Consider the following 20,933-nt stretch of genomic DNA (forward strand, 5'->3'; position numbering starts at 1 on the left):
TAAAAATACAGAATTTTTCATTTTTTTTAAAGTCTTCCTTCTGACTCCTTGGATTTTACAGTTGAATTTCAGTCAGCTTGAGATCTGATCTTCCGAGCTATGAACACAGAGCTGCAGCTTTTTAAGACTCAGGAGTAGTTACTAAAAATATAGAGAATTACTAACAAAGGAGGAAGCACAGGAAAGCACAAAGGCAGAAAAAGAAAAATCTTACTAGCTTAACTAACTGTTAACTTGCAGCATTTTTTCCCCTAGATAAGAGGAGTTTTATGGTCTATTTTTTCCAGGTGAAGTCAGTGCTAGACGAGATCATTGAGAAGCTGCCAGAGCCATTCAACATGATGGAGATCATGGCCAAAGCAGAGGACAAGACACCGTACGTGGTGGTTGCCTTCCAGGAATGCGAAAGGATGAACATCTTGACCCACGAAATCAGGCGCTCTCTGAAAGAATTAGATCTGGGACTAAAGGTATGCATTTAGGTAGCTGGCTAAGACGCACCTCTCCCTCCCAAATAATTTCTTGTGATTTGCAAATGGCTGTTGCTTGTTTCAAACCCTGACTTGTACAAACCACCCGGCTACCCTTGCTCACACCCTTACACATCCCATCACGTGAGGTAGAGTCCGGCAGCACCAGCCCTGTGCTTTGTACTGGGTTTGAAATCAAATACTTCCATCGGTCTAGCTTTTTCCAGATAAAACTGCCCAGACTTTTCTCTTTTTTAAAGGGAGAACTAACGATTACATCAGATATGGAAGAGCTGGCAAACGCGCTCTTCTACGACAACGTGCCCGAATCGTGGACGCGTTACGCCTACCCCTCTCTTCTTAGCTTAGGAGCGTGGTACGCAGACCTGCTCCTTCGGATCAGGGTGAGCAGATTTCTTTTGAATGTTAAATCTTGTGGAACAAGCAGATACCACAGAAGACCAGGAATCACTTCCATCAGCATACGCAGTGGTTAACTGTTTTATTTTTCAATATTAATTTAAGCAGTTTAAAGTATCTGAAATGGACTGTTACCCCAAGAACGAGAGCAGAAGTTTGAAAAGACCCACCATTAGCATATATCGCTGCTTTAAAAGAACATTAAATATCCCAATAGTAACTTTTTAAGTCCCAGAAGAAAAAAATGTTTAATAAAACCATGTATTTAAAGCGTGGCTTTGTTAAAAAGAAATAGCAGCAGTATCTACTGCAACCCAAATTAACAGCTGAAGTTTAATTGCTGCAGTGCAATCTGATATTTACTCATAGAAGACCACTCCATCCTAGTCCACCCATTACCTGAAGCTTGTGCGTTAGGCACATCTTTGTTACATCAAAGCAGTACTCCACTGTCCAAAGGCCGTGCTTCACTCTAAAGGACTTTGCTGTTTTATTTTCCAGGAACTAGAAGTCTGGACAACGGACTTTGTGCTGCCTGCGACAGTGTGGCTGGCAGGATTCTTCAATCCCCAGTCTTTCCTCACTGCTATCATGCAGTCCATGGCCAGAAAAAATGAATGGCCACTGGACAAGATGTGCCTTTCAGTGGAAGTGACCAAGAAAAACCGTGAGGATATGACAGCTCCACCCAGAGAAGGCTCCTATGTACATGGATTATTCATGGAAGGTAAAAGACTGCATCCTTTATGAGATGTTTCAGGCACAGAGAAATCCCAGGTCAGCCTAAAAAATTACTGCAAACAGAGCAGGTGTTAATACTCTATAACTTACTAAATTTTTATTTGTACAGCTTTTGCAAAAGCTCCAAGCAGCGGAGCCTTTATCCGTGCTAGTGTCAGACACACGCCAGCTGAGGGCAGCACCCATCCAGTTTACGAGCAGAGTTTCACAAACCAGAATTTTTTTTCTGGAAATGCAGACTGTGTAGTATGAACCTGAGGACTGGGTTGTTTGAAGCTACACGTTTCTAGTGAACAAATATATTACCCTGCTACATAATGTGTGAATAAGACAAATCAGGAAACTCAGAACCTAAAATACTGTTAAAAAAATGAGAGGGAATGAGATGGTAGTATTAGCTGAGCACCAAAAGGGTCAACTGAAACAAGGGCACAGAGCACACCGGACAGCTTATTGTAGTTCCCCACCATGGCCACGTTCTACCTGCAGCTATGCACCTTCCATGCAAACCTGTGCTGAAGGGATGAGTGGGGGCACGACTTATTTAGACATCCCACACACAGCAAGGCAAAACGCATTCATGAGTCACAGCGAGATGATAACGTTAGCCCTAACGACTACTAAGCCGCAGTTACCCAACCTGCACACTTTATCCCTGAACTGTGCTGCTAGAAAAATTCCTTCCCACCCATTAACAGTTACGAAAGCAGCCACCTCTAAGTGAAAAGGCCTTTGAGTAGCTGGTACCACAACAATTTTGTAATATTGCAGGCGCTCGATGGGACATCCCGTCTGGGGTTATCGCAGATGCTCGGCTGAAGGAGTTGACGCCGATGATGCCAGTCATCTTCATCAGAGCCATCCCTGTGGACCGCATGGACACCAAGAACGTCTATGAATGTCCTGTCTATAAGACACGGATGCGAGGTCCCACCTATGTCTGGACCTTTAACCTAAAGACAAAAGAAAAAGCTGCCAAGTGGATCCTTGCTGCTGTTGCTCTGCTCTTGCAGATCTAAAACTGAATGCCTACGGAAAAAAGCAGATGCTTTTACTTGCCAAAAAATAATACTAACAAACCTGTGTAACTATGAATTTGATCGTACCAATACTATTTTAAGCAAAGTATCAATAAAAATAGTGCTGGAGACTAAAAATCATGTGGAGACTACTCTTACAAGCCGTAGAGTTTCTTATGACAGATACCGGTTTTCAGATGGTGGTTTTTGATAAAGTGCTGCTTGAGAGCCAGGGCACTGAAGCAAGCCAAATGGAACAATGGCTTGCAACCACCTAGACTCCTTTCCTTCTCAGAGCTCTCTCTTCACAGCTATTTGTTTGATCACCCATTAAACATCACCTTCCATCCCGTTAAACATCTGAACGACTGGTTCTAAAATACAGCTGCACAAAGCTTCCAGCAATATTAGTAGGTGATTCTAGTCAAAGTGATGAGTAACTCAGGAGAAAAGAGACACATGATTTTTTTTTCCACATCTGTGTATTTCCATCATCCATTTCTTCCACATGTAAAAGTCTACTGCACTAATAAACCACAGTCAGTATCATATAAATTCCCCATAAGAACGGCAGAAAACTCACCCAAAGCAGCAACTTTTCTTCTTTCAAAAGAAATTCTTGATCAGAGGAGTTATTAGCTTCACCCACAGCTTCACATACCGATTTGGCTGCTCAAACGTTGATGATGAGACTACGCCTGAGCAGAGGTAAAGCTGCTCTTGCTCCTGTACAGGGAAAGAAACATCATCCCAGTAAATTCTAAGCGTTCAATTTTAATATAATGACCTTTAAGAAAAGGCAGTTCTCAGGTAAAACTGGCCGTGGATCCTGCCAAAAGGATGCATCATTTCTCCCACAAGCCTGAACGCAGGAGTCTCATTCCATGCAGTACAACTCACAGAGCAACCAAACCACCAAGGAGTTAGCACAGGATCTGTCCTTCAAACCCGTCTGCCACGTTACTCCACCTTTTGATGACTATCATCGAGCCAAGTAACTGACCATCGAGAATTAGCAATTTAAACTCTACCAAGAGCAAAGGGAGAACACTTTGCCTTTTTGTGCCCTACAGTTGCAAGAGAGCTAACCTTCAGTTTCAGAAGAATCCTAAATCCCTTGCCGTAATTGCCAGAAAAGGAAACTCTATCATAATCTCAAGAGACTGGCTTACGCAGCTCTTTCTAGACACGGCTCAAGCTCTGTGTTTTCAAATGATATGCAGTCATGATTTCAACTAAATTACCAGAAACACTTAGGCTTCTTCAGTGTGTACACAATACTGCTGAAGAAGGAAATGAACCATCATGATGATGATACATGCTCGAGTTGCACGTGAAAGCAGCTGCTTGATCAAAGGTAGAAGTGGTTTTCTTATCAAAGGTAGTTAGGTTTCTAGATTTGCAGGCAAACAAGAGCAGACCAGCTCCTGTAAATCTGTTCTTAATCTTTTTTTTTTTTTTTTTGACTAGTTAAACTGTCACAAACAACAGAAGGAACACTGTGCTGTAAAAATTCAGAGTGGAACACAGAAGCAGGAACTAAGCATTGGAAAGGAGCAGTTCATTCAGTGAGATACCCAGACCACTCAATTTTTCCCCATTTTAAAAATCCTTAGTGAGATTTGGAGCTGAATGCTACATAGCCAAAGTGATTTCATGGCACATACAAGTTAAGTATTCAGAAGCAGCTAGTGCACATCAGCTGCAATATTAAAAGCTCAGTTATTATTTAGAAGGTTATTATTAAGAAGACTGAAAGCTTAAATGCTCAAAAAAGAAATCAAATAGAAAAGCCCAGAACACACTTTTTTACATGTCAGGATTCCTTGAAAACCAGCCACTGGAAAAGCTTAGTATTCAGTTTGTTCGTATAGCTGAAATGTCACTTCAGCTAGGGTGCTGAATAGAGTTATAATTTGCACAGAGAAAGAAACACAACACTCCATTAGAGGCTTTATCACCTTGGCATAAAATTAAGTCTTCTAAACAATGGTCACAGAGCAGTAAACAGACAGCCAATCTCAAAATCAGCTTCCAGCAAACGGGAATCATTTAAAGCCCTTTAAATTAGATCACTGCAGCACTATTTGAGAAAAATTCCTTTGTCATATTTTCATTGATTCTCTCCTTCCATTAGAAACAAGTAGAGGCAAGATATGAATTGAAATATTCAGGCAACTCTTCCAGTAATAGAATTGTTTTTGATTAGATATACTCTGACTCATTCTGTGGAAGAGCCCTGATGCAATAGGGCAATTCCCATTGATCTTGAAGACAACTGTGCCTTCTTATGCCAAGACTCAGCTTATTACAATACATTTTTCAGATCCGTAAGTCACACACAAAGGCAACAAAAGCCAATATGCTTTGTAGCAGAGTACTACGTGAGGAATTGCGTGGGACAATGTCAGCTCCAGCTGAAGATTCGGAGTCAAGACTGACAGTGTTTAGAGAAGAGTGCTTAACAGTCTAAGCTGCCTAACGAAAACAGAAAAACCTGGGACACGGAACGTTAAACCACTGAAAAATGCTTGTGTCAACATGGGGAGCTGCAGCACATAACTTCGGGGGCAGCACAACCAGCCCAGAAACGCTCTTACTGCAGAAACTACACCAAGATCCCCTGCCCTTGTTCACCTCCATCGCCTGTGGGCAGCCACCAAAAGCTAACTGCTTGGCATTTATGTTCCTACAAAGGATTTCCCGAATGCCTGACAAGCAAAGTCCTCCACAGGCATGAGACTGGTGGTTGAGAGGGCCTGACCTCACCACCCCAGAGCACGGTGCTACCTTGGCAATGCCCAAATATCGGGGGATAAGGCCCAAGAACGTGCTGCGTGATCCTCCCCGAATGCCGTGTCTCAGCATCCAGCGCCTGAGCGCTCTGATACTCGAGTTCACTGGGGACACATGTTCTTGCCCATTTACGGCCTCCATTTCCCAGAAACAGGCACTTGTAGCAGGCATCTCATCAATAGTCACTTAACTGACAGCTCCTTGAGACTTCCTATGCTCAAGAAGGGTTTGAATGATTGTGGCTGTAGGTTTTTATTGCGACTGCGTCATCAGCATTCCCTCTGTGACCAAGAAGCACAGCATGCACGTTACCTCCCCCTGAACAGCCACCTACCTGATGGAGTTGCTGCTGCAAAGCTTTATTTTCTGTCACTATCGCAACCTGAGCTTCCAAATCACGATGAACCGATCGATACCCAAAATTCGGAGAGCCAATCAGCGTTAGGCAGGGAAGGTTGCTTCCTGCCAGGTACAGCCAGAGGCCTGCAGGAAAAACAGGAGAGGAAAGGAAGCGTGGCAGACAAAGGAAATGACTGGGGTAGCCTCAAACAATTGCTTCACTTAGAAGAAATGAATTAAAGATGTTAGATTTACAGTAACTATAAATGACCACGACACGAAGCGAGTTGTCAAAAACACGCTTCCTTGTAGCCGGTCAAGTGTGCAGAGCTGGCTCTTGTAGAGCTTAGTGCGAACCCTGGGGGCACCTGCACGGCTCGCATTGCCCAGCCTTGCGTGCCCTTTACAGGGGGCTGCGGCACCCTCGGTGCCACCCCAGGGACCCTTTCTTAAGAACATAAGTGCACTGCAAGGGGGGCCCAAAAATAATTCAGAATGAGTCACCGTCATTAAGTCAGAGGTCGTTTTGCACCATGACATCTCCGAAACGCTGAAGTAAGGCAAACGATTTGTCAGTTCTCTGCAGCAGGGAAAGGAAAGCCAGCATCACGCGCCGGAGCGCCACGCAGACACGCCGGCACTGAGGCAGTCAGTTCAGGACTGGAAGCAGCGCGGGTGCACGGTGAGTAACCCCTTTCCCGAGACCTTACAAGACAGCGGTGTGAAGAGGCACCTCCCCTCGCTGACAGGTGAATTCGCATGAAATAAACACTAGTAAGAGAAGTGCAAATTATTACACCCACTCACTTCCTGAGGAGCAACCAGAAGACGAATTTCGGTTCTTGCCAGGATGAAGACTCCCAGGTCCACCCACCCCTGCAGCTTACACACAGCTTTACCAGCACAAAGGCGAGCACAAGCACGAGACAACCCGGGACAGTGTGTCAAGCACAGAGCTGAGCGTGGCGGCAAAGAGCAGCTGGGGGTGCCACGGGGGAGCCAGAGCTGCTGCCAAGGGCCAGCTCCGCAGCCCCCCTCTGCCCACAAACAGACGCAGGGAGCATTTGCTCTCCCCTGGTGCGCACGGGCGCCCGGCAAAGCCCCCGGCAGGTCCCTGACAGATGCCCTATCCCTACTGCAAGTCACACAAGGACTACAACAAAGAAACCGTAGCCAAAAAACCACCTAGTCCTTAAAATAGAAGCAGGTTTCCTAACTCAACCCCAGAGCAGTTCCAAGAATGCCTTGAGTAAGAAGCTGCCGATTCACCGCTGGTTCCTGTAACCTCCTCCCCGCCCCCACGTCACGCACTCGGCAGCTCCGCGGCCGCTTTCAGTTGCGCCTCACGGCCCTGAGCCGCCGCCGCGTCCCCCGGCCACCCCCCGGCCACGGCGGGACACAGAGCCCACCAGGCGAGGAGGCCGGGGCCACCAGACGGCACAGGTTTTTGGCCGTCTCTGCCACCAAAGGCAGCGGCCGCAGCGGCCGCCCGGTGCCCGAGCCCGGCAGCAGCAGCAGGCTCCCCACGGCCGGCCAGAGGCGTGCTGGGCCAGCAGCCACGAGCAGCATGCTGCCGCGCTCTTCCTAAGCGCCCCTGCGGCAGCCCTAAAGCCTTTCCTGTGTCTCTAGCTTTATGGCCACCTGGCAGGATCTGCCCAAACAGTGACTCACCTTTCCAGAAAGAGGAAGAGCCGTTTCCCAGCCGCCGCTCAATAGCAGCAATGCAGGTTTATCTCAGAGCAAACAGCCACCTGCCCTGCACTCTGTCACCTGGTGCTTTTGTGGAAGGGACCCGAATCCCAAGGGGCAGGCCTGCCTCACCTGCAGCACCGCACCCAGAAGCGCTGCTGGAGACCGGCGGCTCCACGCTTCTGCGGGCCCGTTTCATGGCATCACACCCAGGAAAGCTTCTCCCCTTGCCAAGGTTTGCATTTCCTACCCACACGCGCACGGCAGCCACGCGGCTCTCTGGGCTGGGCTGCTGGAGCTGCACTGGCACCCAACAGAGCTCAGGACAGTCACAACCCCACAGGAGCACGCGGTGCAGGAAGCTGCGCCTGGGGATACAAAAGGCTCCGGGAGGCGCTGGAAGGGTTTGCAGAACACCAGGCACAGCAGGACCGCATTTGGTGCGCATCAGCTACATGTTCCTCCCACAGGGGGCTGGCTGAAGGGTGGCCCTCGCCTCAGCCCGAGGGGGCGGCAGCAACAGGCACCCTGTGCCGCGGCAGCCGTACTCTGCCAGCCGCCAAGCTCCAGGTGCCTCCCCTCTGTCCCCAGGTTCGCCCGTTTTCCCCCTCTGCCCCGTCCTCTTTCACACGCTGCACGACTCCTGCAGAAGGAAACGGAATCGAGCGCGGGCCGAAGGGCAGAGCGGGCCAGAGCAGGGAGCTCCCAGCTGCCCCTTCCCGCGCTCCACAGCGGGAACAGGCGCGAGGCGGCAGCACCCGAGCCTGCCCCTCCTGCCAAGCCCCCGAGCCTCGCGTCGCTCCCCCCCGCCGGGGCACAGCCCGGCCAAGCAGGGGCTGGCTGCCAGGCAGGTGGTGCACGCCGGTAGCCTGGAGAAGCAGCCCGTGCTCAATCTATGCCAAACCACAAAGTCCCACTCGGAGCCAGCAGTGCCCGGCAAGAGGAGGAACCTGCAAACCACAGAACCCTTGAGCACGTGCTTCCTGGAAGGCAGATCACACACGACTTCCCAGCCGGGCAGGCACCTCCTCAGCGGAGCCCCCGGCCTGCGATAGGGGTTTTAGGGCACCCGAGGTGCCGGTGTCGCTGCTGTCGAGGCACAGCACTCGTCGGGAAGATCTGTAGTTTCTATATATAGGCAGCCCAGTAACACTCGTTTATTTTCTTTAGACAAGAGAAGGCCGAATCAGCAGCTTTCTCTCCCTGCCACCTCTGAACCTTCTTCCGAACAGCGCTGCAGGAAGCAGGGCAGATAGAGGCATTCCCACAATCGTTAGCAGCTAATCTCCTTAAACAAACAAACCCAGATGAACTGCTGGCCATGGCCCCTGGAACAGGCCTGCGCTGGCTCCGGGGACGCATCCTGCCACCGTTCCCATCAGACGCAGGCTGCAAACAATGAGAACGCCCCTCAGCACGCCGCCGGCTGTGGAAACGCGCATGTTAACGAGTGCCAGATTGGTACCGCTTACAGGAACCCAGCTGTCCTGGGGGACCGTGAGCCACCGCAGGAAGTGACACACAGCAGCGGAGCTCTGCCTGCCGAAGATCAGGGTAACAAAGGCACGCGGCACGCATGTCTCAGCTGAGGGCCGCGCTCAACCGCGACTCCTAGTCATTCTGTGAGGTGCGGCACTGGCGCGCCTCGGAACGGGACGACTGTAAGAAGCTAGACACTGGCAAAGTCACACGCGCCAGACTTCTTAAAAAAGATATTCCTGCTTCAGCAGGCTTCCCAAACTATTTGCATTAGTAAAATCTACTACTGTGTGTTTACTGCAGTGTCACAGTAGAAGAGGAGGGTCAGCGTCTGGATTTTCTGAAAGGAAAATTTAGAGAGAGCCAGCAACAACCAGTCAAGGGAAAACATTCATGCTCTGGTCAAGGTGGTGCTGGGCTTGCGAAAGTTATGCCCTTTCTATCAAGCAAGAAAGAAAGTGGGGTCCTCCACAGAAGACTATGATGGCAGATTTTTTTTATTTTTAAGTTAACTGCATTTGTTAAGTTAACTGCATTTGTTTCTCAGTTACTTCCCCTCCAGCTGCCCCCAGCTCTCAGAAGGCACAGGAGCACACTTACTCACTACACTGCGCTTTCCCACGTGCTGTAAGCGGGAGCTGGTACAAATCCCTTCACACCCGGGTCATCCCCACGAAGACCTGCTGCCACGAGAACCCGGCATCCAGGACCACTGGGGAGCCACCGCCAGCGCACTCCCATGGCACTGGGGTCCCTGACACAGTCAGCGCCTCTTTTTGCTCAAACCGTCAAGAGGGATACAAGAAACTGAATCACAACTGCTTCTGCGACCATAAATACCCATAGAGATGCCTCCTTTTGTTTCATGTCACGTTGTGCATCAAGACAGTATCTTACCGTTGCCGTGAGGACAGCTGTTGTACAGCCCCTGGGACTATATTTAAACTGGAAATCCAGAGGCAAGACGTGACTTTGCATAGTTGTCTCCTGAGTGATCCAAACACTCAGGTTTGTGCAAGCAAAGTGTGCGAGCCTTGGATGAGTAATCTGGAGGTTAAATCTAGACTCAGCGCCCAGCCATCCCCTCGCTAGTCGCACGCTCCAAGTATATGGGAAGGCTCACGTGCTTTCTGAATGAGTCCCCTTGGGAAACGGGCATCTTACCTTTGGCATGGAAAGTCCACCCAGCCCTAGAGTACTCCTGCAGCTGGACCCTCTCCTCTTGGTGAAGGTAGCAGACCTCACTGTAAAACTGGTGTTCTATGTAAACATAGGCAGCAGGGATGGCGCCTGCCACCCCTTTGGCACCAAAAAAGCCGTTCACCTCTGGTGAGGCCAGAAGAATCCGATACTCTGCCCTAGTGCCCAGAATGAGGTCCATGTAAGCTTGCGTCAGGTTGAAGTAGCCAGTGGTGAGGTATATCCTGGCGTCCCGTTCAGCCTCTGTCAGCAGCGTCTCTGTGACCATCTCGTCTATTTGAATCCCAAAAGGTTTCATTTGGATTAAGGGATAAATCCAGGTGTCTGGTTCTGGTTTCAGACCCCCAGACGCTTGAGAGCCTTGCTGGGATAACGCGGAGTTGCTTTGCTGGCTGCTGTGGAAAGTCTTTGCGTGAAGGAGTTCTTGTCGTGTCCTGGCAGAGTTGATCACTTCCATGACTCTTCGATTTGCTATCTCACAGTAAGCCACCTTGTCTCCTGCAACAAAACCAGGACAGATCGCATTTAAGACCTAATAGTTCAGAGCTATGCACCACCTATTATGTAGCAGGAAAAGCTAATGACAGGACATCAATATCAGAACAAAAAGGAGTTTTTTGACACAAAGAGCAAACAACTTTCTTCTCTATGTCTGAGAAACTGGCGTTTTAAAGACAGCTAGGAACTGCGCTACGAACACCCTGATAGACTCAGGTGCAACTCCAGCAACCTTGTTTTAGATAATGCACGGCACAGAAATGGGATGCCCCACAGTCCATAAACAGTGCTCAGACACTCAACACTTCACAAATAGATAGAGTTCACATCCTCCTTAAATAAAATACTGGCTGTCACTCCTCTCCTCTGGATCTTATCATCCAACCAGACAGGAAGACTCCCTCCTACCTTGGTAGGGGTGTACCATCCCCTCCATCATCTGGACTGTATCATCCTGCTGTAACTGCAGAGACACATCTCCAATTGCATCCACTAGCTCCGTGAAGAAGTCTGCAATCTCAGGAGAGTCCTGCAGGAGAACATAGCGGTCCTGACGATTGGTGAAGTACAAATCACTCAGGTTTGCACTAGGAGAGAAAAAGGAGAGCTGAGTTCCAGAACAGAGCATATGCATGTGATCCTGAATGCCCCAGCTTAAGTTGCAGATCACACCCCACATGTAACAAGACTAAAGCACAAACTGGCCATTTCCTTTTGAATCTTGAAGATTGTTTTGTTTTGTTTTTGAGAAATGCTGTCTTTCTTATGAGAATCTCACGTGACAGACCTATGGTTGCTCTTCCGTATCAGAAGAGCATTGCTATGATCATTACAGAAAAAACAGATGCAAATAATGAAGTTCAGACAATACTGGTGGTATGCATACCTTGCATCAAAACCTCAGCTAAATGAATCATAGAAAGGCCTGGAGAGGAAAGGACTCACCCGCTCAGGATCACATTATCATCAAAGAGATAGACCTTGATGTGCTGCAGTCCAATGGTCTCATTAAAACGCTCCGGAATCAGGAGCCTGAGAAGTCCACGCAGGTTTGGGGTGTGGAAGAGGGAAACACGGACTCGTTCGGGGAATCGCTGCAGCAACGGAATTAGCATTGTTCGAGAGTTCTTCCTGCCTGGGAGACACGGGAGTTACACACACAGGGTCGCACCATGCAGGGAATACATCATGACATGGCACAACTCCTCAGCTAGGAGCTGCTTACAGAATGAGCACCTCTCATCTGCAGGTGCTTAACTTTTTCTTTTATTTTTTTTTAAATCACTTTCTTTGACACTTACGTCAATATCAAAATCAATATCCCGAACCCTATGTTTGTTGATGAATGGGCCTTGCCAATGATTACTGGGCAGAACTGACACTGTCCCACACCCAACACTAATAACACATGCTACAAGGAGTCACCACAAAAGGTTAAGCGTACTGCTACTTCCAACAATTCCCCCACTATCCTTTAAAAATGAAAATAAAAAAGAGCAAGATAGGTAAGGGCAAATGTACTGACACGTGAACTGAACGAGCAAGAAAGAACAAGTTGCACAGAGCACAGTCTGGCCCAGTGATTTTCTGGCACCTATTTTCTTAAAAAAAGCTGCTCATCTTGAAGATTTTCTGGGAATATGTAGTTACTGGTACACAAGAGGACAGGTTTTGAAATGCATGTGATCTAAGCCTGCAGGTCCAATCAGCCAAGGCAGCCTCTCTCTTAAAAATGACAGCACGTCCAGCCCAGCTACAAAACAAGCCTTTGAAGAAAGCAGAGTATCATAATACCTACCTCGAGACCCCCTGGTGTAGTCAAGAAGAATGGAAACTCTGAGGTCTGGTGATTCTTTTGCTTGCAATGATTTCTCCAGTGTTTCTTCTAAGCAATCCACCTGCAGAGAGAGATCGCACTACTCATTACAGAAAGCAAACGAAGCTTTATAAGGAAAGTGTTCAGAAACCAGGAGGTCAGTGGTCACGAAAGTTTCCATCCCCTACTCTAAGTCTTTCCTAGTCATGCAAAACACTGCTAGTTTAGACTTCGCATCTGTCAGACTGGCAACCTACTCTATCAGCCTAGAGCAACATAGGAAAAGGCGTCAATTCCACATGCATACATTCAGGCCTCTGAACAGCAATTAATTTTAGCAGAAAAAGTTCCAACGTCATTCCCAAACTGCAGATTTGTGTTACCAAAGGAAAACCTTGGTAGGAGTTCACAAACGATACAGAGGCAGTTTTATTCCTTAACCACGAGGCTGTTTGTCACATGCAAATTCAAACCCTGTGTGCAAGCCCAGACAAAGCCAGGCACAAAACGCTGTTCAGGACTCCGTCCACCTTTACCCTGCTACGGAATCTGATTTCAAATGTAAGAATTTGGCCAAGGTCAGGCTTCTCCCTAAAGGACTTAGGGAATGCTTTTGTTTCTAGAGGGAAGGACAGGAAACAGAAAAGGTAAACAACACGAAGCAAAACTGACCTCTGTCTTAAATGCAAAGAGCTAGCAACGCATCAGTATTCTGCACTTGCAGGATAAAACACAACGCTACACGTATACAACTTTAATCATGCTCAAGAAAAATGGCAAGGAAAAAAAAATCACCCATGATCCCACAGTTCTTCAAATACCCTTTGAACACCATGCCAGTAACCTCTAGCAGTCTGAAATATCCAGGCTCATTACCCCGTGAAAACATTCACTGGTTACATGGCTCTACACTAGGCTTAGAACAAACTGCGTACACCTCCCTTCTCCATCCCGAGCACAAGGACACAAATACAGCCAGGAACCCTGAGAAAGCTCTCAAGTAGAGGAGAAAATGTATGTAAATGTTTTTGCAAGGCTAGGCATTTTCTTTCTGCATTCACTTCCACCCCTTCCCAATCCATTTCCACACTCACCAGCTCCTGTTCGAGGAGCCCTGTTCCCAGGTAGAGTGAAGCCATCACCACTCGCTGCTTGGCTGTTTTTATCTGCACCTGAGAGGAGCAGAAAATAAATTCAGGTTCATCCTCGATCGCTCTGATCACTAGGAGCTAATCATTTAAACCACGGTACAGCTGTAGTCCCCCCTGAGGAGAAGCACTTTGCCAAATCATGACATTGTCTGCCTTGTCTTGTAACCACGGAAATAACAACACACTGACAGCAAAGACGTAAAACACGCGGGTCTTTCCAGAGCAAGATCAGCATCACTGCTGCATCCAAAAACTGAAATGCCTTTTGGAAAGCTGAGGAACGCATTCCTGCACTTAAAACTATTAAACACAAGAGCAGTTACACAGCCCCAGCCGCAAGCTTTGGAATGTATCACTATCACACTGGCAATCCCAGTTTTCATTCTGCAACTGCTTTAGTTCTCCGCATCCCGCCCTGTGAACTAGCCAGAACCTAGCGGGACCTAAATTCAAAGCTGTTCCTGTTCTGTGGGAGGGATTAGACCTCCAGAGGGCTTTCCCAACCTCAAGTTGTTTGTTGCGTTATTCCCCGATCCTAAAGTTTCCAAAGTTTTGCTTCTGAACAAGTTAATGCCTTCCTGAAGATCCACAGACTCCTAAGCGACGATGCTTTAGCGGGCAGTGAGCGGTGCCCCAGCCTGCCCAACCACCCGCATCCAGGCCCTGTGCCGAGCACTCGCTTGTTCCACCTGGGGGTGAAAGGAGACCTTTGCTAACGGAGCTCTCCTCTTTCCACTTCTGCTCACTGCTGATGCTGCACAGGGTAGAAGCTGCTGCTGACTCTCGTGCTGCCTTCAGGGCCCACCCAAGCCTTGCCCTCCAACAGCTTACTGTGGCCATCTAAACCATGTTTCAGAATTACTTGAACTTGCTTTAAATACACGCTGTGAAAAGACTCCAGCAATTGAGCGGGAATTCTCCCCTCGGTCCTGCTACTTACCTGCGAGACGCAGCGTTACAGGACTCACACGGTACTGAGCAGAGACCTTTGGGAGGGACTGAGGGAGCTGTGCTTGTTTGGTGTTGCAAAGAGAAGGCGAGGAGTCACCTAACAGCAGCTTACAACGACTTGAAGAGCGGTTACAAAGACAACCGAGGCAAATTTTTCTTTGTAGTTATAGTCATATAAATATTTTTATATCTACATAGCAGCCACAAACAGTGCTTTGGGAAGTTCAGGTTGGACACCAAAAAAAAAAATTTAAATGACTAAGACAGCCCAGCACTGGGACTGGCTACTGAGGGGTGGAATCTCTGCCCTCAATGGTTTTCAAGACTCAGCTAGACAAAGCCTGGCCGAGCTGATCTCATGTTGACAACAGTCGTGTTCCAAGCAGAAGGCTGCATTACCGACCTGCAGGTGCTCCTTCCCACCAACTTGCCTGTGACTGCCCGTAACCACTGCAGTTCCCAAAAACCGATCATGCTCGGAACCCGCAACTGACCTTCAAGAGTTCATAGAATTCAGCCGGGGACGAAAGCACCTTGACGTGAGAGCTGGAGATCCCAAACTCTGGCACCAGGTTCCGGATCCACTGGAACCTGTGCGCTCCTTCCGGACACAGGGAACACGGCGGGGCGGTGACCACAGGGACAGGAGGGGTGAGCAGCGGGGCTAGGAGAAGCCATGACGACCTGTGGAAAGAGAGGGGGAGGAATTCTGTGTGACAGAGCCTTTGCTTCCCACAAACAGCCTCCAAGGAGGTAAAGGAAGAGCCACAAGCAGGGCCAAGGCATCAGAAGGGTTCACAAGAGCAACAGTGCCCTTCCCATACTTGCAGTAGATTCATCAAAATGAAATCTAGGATAGAAAACATACGCTAAAGGTGACGGACCAGATCTTAACATCATCGGCTCCTGCCCCTAACTGGCCGGGGAGGTAGGGGGAAACAGCTTCTTCACCAGAACGGGGGAACAGGAGAGGGCAGGGGCTAGAAGCTGGCGAGGCTGAGCTGCCAGCTCTTCCGGGAACCCACAGATCAGCAGTCTGGCGGTGCTGCCATGGCCAGCAGCTATCCCGCAATCACACACGCAGCAGTTTTGCCACGGTCAACAGTCACTTCCATTTCTAGCTTAGCTCTCAGCTGGGCTAAGGATTACTTGTTTCTGTTTCAAGTAAAGATGTTTTAAAACACATCACACTCCTCTAAAAGTTCCTTAATGAAACAAACAAACAAGCCTCAAGCCCTCAAACTTGTCCAAAAAAAGATCCGGAACATGCAAAGTGCCTGAATGCCATCCTAGCAAAAGCAGCGAAGCCACAGCACCAGAACACGGCTCACAGGGCAGCGTCTCAAGGGCTACAAGGCAAGGGGTCCCGGGGTGCGCGCTGAGAAGCACGGCGGAGAAGCACGGGGTAGCGCTCCTCAGCTGTGCCGCCTGCACTCTGCCCCGGCACTAAAGGAAGGTCACCGCTTCTTCCACAGACTTCAAAGTAACAGGGAGGTCGGGGCGCCAGCAGGAAGCTCGTTCTTCAAAGCAATGACGTTTGTCCTGAAATTTCTTCTTGAAGCCACTTGAAGAAACCAACTTACTGCTAAGAGTCCTGCTTAGGGGGACGGTAAGAAGGAAATGGTGTTTTTTCTTCTCTGGAGGCTTAGTGTGCATGCAAGATCATCAAGTCATACAACAACCCCTGGTAGGAGCCTGTCCACATGACAAAACCACATTTCAGCACAATTAGCAGCAACAACTCCCATGAGGTCCAGGAATCGAAGAGCAAGTGACCGAACTGCCTCCCCAAACCCGACAGAAAGTATCTGGGACTGCAAAACCTCCTTGCAAGAGTCCGGCTTCGATCAGGCCAGCACGGGGGCGGCCGCCTCGTCCCGGAGGAACGCCAGGTCCCGCGGGGCCAGGAGGCAACCACCAGCCTGCGGCCCACCCCGGCGCATTCTGCCATCACCACAAACCAAGGAGAAACTCGATAACGAGCTTTACCAGAATTCGTTAGGAGGAACTTTTAGGTTTTACCATAATCCAAAGCCCAAATGACCACAGATTCCAGGAAGATGATTTCACCCAACTGCTTCATGATAAAACACTGGATCTTCACAAGGTTTCCGAGTACCCTTACGCAGAAGCCAGACACTTTGCAGTTGTGTTTCCTGGAAAATCCACTAGTTTGTCACTGACTATTCATTGCAACAAAAGTCTGAGTCAGTCTGTGCAAGAATTCCTGGGATGGTGTCTTTCAACAGATCACGGGGACCAGGCTCAGACTGGACACCCGTAAGTTTTACAGATTACGAAGTTCAGCTGTTCACAACAGAAACATCCCGTAGGAGACGGAGGAAAAAAAAAGCTCTTTTTTCAAAGCAGAAAAGGAATACAAGAAATGCTGTTTTTTAAGCCCACACAAGTCCATTTTTACAGAACTTGACCGGGACCTCGCTCAGCCCGTGTCTCAAGGCGCCGGCCACGTACGGGCCCAGGGACCCACCAGCACTTTATCGTGGCGAACGCAGCCAGGACGCCCGAGCTACCTGGATTCAGATTAGCATCCCCACACGTTCTCCGTAAAAACAATAAAGCACACAGCTCACAGAGCAGTAACAAGCTCAGGACTTCAGCCTCGCCCTGCAGACTACAAATTATGTTCTCTACGATTATTCCCACTGAGGTAACGGTAGCAACTTCTTATGGCATTGTATGACAATAATTAATCAAAAAGAAGAAACAGCTATTTTCCTTATTGCTCCACTGGCCAAAGCTGGCCAACTGCACTCGCAGGAGGCGCTGTGGCGGCTGAGAACCCACCTTCCTAAACCAGGACTCCAAGCCCTTTCCTGGCCAGGGCTGCGAGAACTGCAGGCTCACCCACGCCCCCGCTCCACCAGGCCAACGCTCGGCTCGTGGGCTCCTCGGGATCGCCCTCCCCAGCGCTGCTGAAGGAGCAACACCGATGTGCCTCACCGGCACCGCCTGCTTACAGCCGGCAGATTAATTCTGTGCGGGTACTGATACCCACTCACCAAACTCCCTCTGTGCTTTCGAGATATCCACTCTGTTTGAGCTTTTAACGCAGGACAGAGCTGTTTGAACTTATTTACTGTTGCACGCCCGAGACTCTTCCAGTTATCACGGAAATCAGTATTTCGCTCCAGCCAGCAGCAACAACGGCGCAGCAACCGTTCGCCAAAGCTGCAGCTTCTACCCACGAGTGACTGCAAAAAGCTCGAGCACCTACCTAAGTATAACACAATCCTTCAGCAGTACCCGACAATAGAAACCGTGTAACATTATGAAGAAATCATCAAAATTCCATACTTCAACAAAGAAAGCTTTCAGAGAAACAGAAACCGGCGGCGGGGGGGAAACCCTTCCCGCGGATTCCACATCATCGCGTTAACCGGAAAGAGAAAACAGAACTAAAAGGAACCACCTCAGATCTTTTCTACATAAGAAGCTGACCCTAAATATAAACGCGGGATTTTTTTTGCATGTTCTATTTTTAAAAGCTGTGGTTTTGGTACAAACTCATGATGGAGCCGAAACACTCTTATTCTCTGTAAAACCTCATCTGCAGAACCGGAGGTGAAGTGAAACTGCAGGATCCGGCGCTGTCCTTTCACCCACACTAAGTCACCGCAGGGGGATCCACGCAGCGTTCGCCTTTGAATTCAGCCGCGTCTTTCCAGGGCTCAGTTCAGTAATTTGCACGCTAAGAAACACCGATGAAACCAAAAGAGAAGTTTGAAAACTACCTCCCTGGCTTACCCAGGGGAAGCAGCAGACGTTGGGCAAACACAGAGCTCTGGGACAACAGCGAGCGTGACCGCCGCACGTCTGCTCCCCGCAGGAAAAAGGAGTAAAGGTGTGCCGTGACACCAGAGGTGCCCCCCTCACAAAAATACGTGTAACTCACGGCGAGGGTTGTACCGGGCTGCCCCCACCGGAACACGACAGAGCCCTGGCGCTGCTCTCTCACCACGAGCAGTAAGAGCGATGCCCAAGGACGCCAAAGACCCCCCTTTATTTAGGGCGCCTTCAAAGCCTTCTGTTTGATCAGTTCTGAGCCCAGGACGCGGTTCCGCAGAAACGCGGCCACCTCTGCGCGTTAACGGCTTGGTTTTACCGCGAATTTCCTCGTTGCCGCCCCGCTCCCGAGGGCACCGACAGCGCGGCCCAGGGCGCCGCCAGGAACACGGCGCGGGGCTGCGGGGGGAGCGCGGCGGCGGCGGGACCGGGAGCAGCCGCTGCCCGCGGCCGGACGCTCCCCCGGCACGGCACGCGGAGGGCCGGCAGCGGGCAGGGCAGGGCGGGGCGGGGCCTCCCCCGCGCCCGGTGCTCCCCCCAAGCCCCGTTCGGTGCCCGGGAGGCACGGGGAGGCCGGGGGAGGTCGGCTCCGGGGGGGCCGCTCACGGCTGCGGCCGGGACCGGGCGGTCGCGTCACGCACAGACGCGCGGGGCTTCGCGGCCCGGCAGCCGCGATCGGGCCCGGGCGCGGCCCGGAGCGACGGTAACGGGAACCGCCCCCCCGCGGGCCGGGCTCCTTACCTGCGGGCGCGGCGGTCGCGGCCGCGGGACAGGCGGTCGGACAGGCGGCCGAGCAGCGCGGCCAGCCCCAGGCGGCCCCGCGGCAGCCAGGCCGACAGCCGCCGCCACAGCGCCGCGCCCCCCGCCGCCGCCGCCATCAGCCCCGCGCGCCTTCCGCTTCCGCCCGCTGCCATGGCGACGCGCCCGGGACGCGCTTCCGCTTCCGGGGCGCCCGCGCCGCGCCGGTTGCCCCCAGCCCCGGGGCTCAGCGGGCGGCCCGGAACCGCCCCCCCCCCCCCCGTACCCCCCGTTCTCCCCCCTCAGCCCCGGCCCCGGCCCCGTAGCCCCCAGGCTGCGTGGTCCCTACGGGCAGCGGCCGCACGCCCCACAGCCGTGCCCGGTTCCCCCCCGCGGCGCACGGGGCCTTGTGGCTTCCCCCCTCCCCCCCCAGTCCCGGCAGGGCCCCCCCGGGCCCGGGGCTGCGCGGGGAGCGTCTCCTCTCGCCACCGCCCCCCTCGCCCCGCGGCTGCCCCGGGCCCGGCCGGGCGAGGAGGGGCCCCGGGAGAGCCCCCCACGGCCGGGCAGGGGGCTCGGGGCCGCCCCCGCCCCGTCCCGCACCGGGGAGGCGCCGCCGCGGGGCTCGGGCCGGATCGGAGCCTCCCCGCCCCTCCCCGCCTCGTGTTTCACCGCGCCCGCCCCAGGCAGGGCTCCAGAGCTCGTTTGCATTTCAGCCCAGCTGGTTCACCGCAGCCTCACTTCCCAGAACTGCTCCTCTGCTGTTTATTCCTGACTGGCAGCGGCAGCGGCTCCTCCAGGGCAAATTAAACTATTTAAAATAAAACCCACGGACAAAGCCTGTTTTGTTTTCGGGGTCCAAACTGACAATACCCAAACGAAAACGGGAAGCCTGCCTCGGGGGGCCGGGCGGGAGGGGGCTCGGTCCCTGCTCTCCGCCGTGCTCGCGGTCCCCCGCCGGCCCGGGCGCTGTCCTCCCCCGGGGCGCCGGCACCGCCGCCCGCCAGGCCCGAGGCGGGCCGAGGCGACGAGGACACCCCCGGGGACCGGCCCCGGGGCTCCCGGCCAGGGGGGACAAGGGCCCTGGCCGCTCGGCCTCGCCGCGGCTCCCCGCAGGCCGCGGCCGGCTCCGCAGACAGGCGCCGCGGCCGCCCGGAGCCCCGGGGGTGCCGGGCAGCGCTGGCAGCAGGGGCGGGAGGGGGGCTGCGGGCCAGGCGAGCTGGGCGGCCCCTCGGAGCCCCCGGGCCCCAGCCGGGGGGGGGTCACCCGGTTGTTCCCAAGCGTGCAAAGCGAGGGTGGTTTTCTTCCCTGCAGGTCTGCTGGGAAGTGCAAGCGAGGCCAGCAGCAGCCTGGAATGTGGTGCTTGAAATAACCTCGGCGAGGCGCAGACACCCGATCCGCCGGGCCGCCGCGGCCCCCTCCCCAAGGGGCTCGCGCCCCCCGGGAGGCCGCGGGGCACCGGGCGTTGGGCGGCCGGGCCGGGCACCCCGCCGCCGCCCACCGGGGGCAGGTCCCGGGGGCAGGTCCCGGGGGCCGTCGGGGTGTCGGGGGGTCCCGCAGCGGCCCTCGGGGTCCCCGCGCCCCGGAGCAGCCCGGGGGTGCGGCCCCCCCCCCGTGCCGTGCCGCCCCCCGGCCGCTGCCGTGCGCCCCGGGGCGGGGAAGGCGGAGCGGGCAGGGGGCCGCGGCCCCCGGGCTGGCCGGGGACTCACCTCTTCTTAGAAGGAAAGAGCATGAATGGGAGCGGGAGGGGGCGGCCGCGCTGCCCGGAATGGGCCGGCGGTGCCTGGCGGCGAGCCGAGCCGGGCCGAGCCGGGCGGGGCGC

General features: G+C 52.4%; 2 protein-coding genes across 12 annotated transcripts in view; one reads left to right on the forward strand and one right to left on the reverse strand.

Annotated features, from left to right (window-relative positions):
- DNAH17 (dynein axonemal heavy chain 17) overlaps positions 1-2,788 on the forward strand; it is a 37,614-nt gene extending 34,826 nt beyond the window's left edge. For 7 of the 8 annotated variants that reach the window (XM_083805158.1, XM_083805160.1, XM_083805162.1 and 4 more), the window contains 4 exons: positions 288-470; positions 731-874; positions 1,392-1,617; positions 2,403-2,788. In XM_083805158.1, coding sequence (XP_083661284.1) covers positions 288-470; positions 731-874; positions 1,392-1,617; positions 2,403-2,650 — 801 coding nt within the window. In that variant the 3' untranslated portion in view covers positions 2,651-2,788. The remainder of the gene's footprint in view (positions 1-287; positions 471-730; positions 875-1,391; positions 1,618-2,402) is intronic. The other variant, XM_083805159.1, reaches the window with a different exon arrangement.
- On the reverse strand, positions 950-20,858 carry PGS1 (phosphatidylglycerophosphate synthase 1). Of its 4 annotated transcripts, none has more exons than XM_083805174.1 (10): positions 20,821-20,858; positions 15,064-15,253; positions 13,562-13,639; positions 12,450-12,549; positions 11,597-11,786; positions 11,060-11,238; positions 10,118-10,651; positions 5,781-5,929; positions 3,234-3,376; positions 950-2,584 (listed from the first exon to the last, which is right to left on the reverse strand). In XM_083805174.1, the coding sequence occupies exons 1-9, from the start codon at positions 20,841-20,843 to the stop codon at positions 3,257-3,259; spliced, it is 1,563 nt and encodes a 520-aa protein (XP_083661300.1). In that variant the 5' UTR covers positions 20,844-20,858; the 3' UTR covers positions 950-2,584; positions 3,234-3,256. The 4 variants fall into 4 exon arrangements, with proteins under 4 accessions (XP_083661300.1, XP_083661298.1, XP_083661297.1 ...); XM_083805172.1 differs by lacking the exon at positions 20,821-20,858 and adding an exon at positions 19,118-19,305 and having other exon boundaries at positions 950-2,495; XM_083805171.1 differs by lacking the exon at positions 20,821-20,858 and adding an exon at positions 19,118-19,305.
- Between the last annotated feature and the right edge of the window lie 75 nt (positions 20,859-20,933).

This window comes from Anser anser, assembly GCF_964211835.1.
Source record: "Anser anser genome assembly, chromosome: 19".
Taxonomy (NCBI): domain Eukaryota; kingdom Metazoa; phylum Chordata; class Aves; order Anseriformes; family Anatidae; genus Anser; species Anser anser.

Bases quoted from the DNA above. Each gene is read 5' to 3' on its own strand.
- PGS1 (XM_083805172.1), bottom strand. From the start codon at position 19,290: ATGGCAGCGGGCGGAAGCGGAAGGCGCGCGGGGCTGATGGCGGCGGCG. The intron at 15,254-19,117 runs GTAAGGAGCCCG...CTCTTTCCACAG, and splicing joins CGCGACCGCCGCGCCCGCAG to GTCGTCATGGCTTCTCCTAG. The intron at 11,787-12,449 runs GTAGGTATTATG...CGTGTCTCCCAG, and splicing joins CTACACCAGGGGGTCTCGAG to GCAGGAAGAACTCTCGAACA.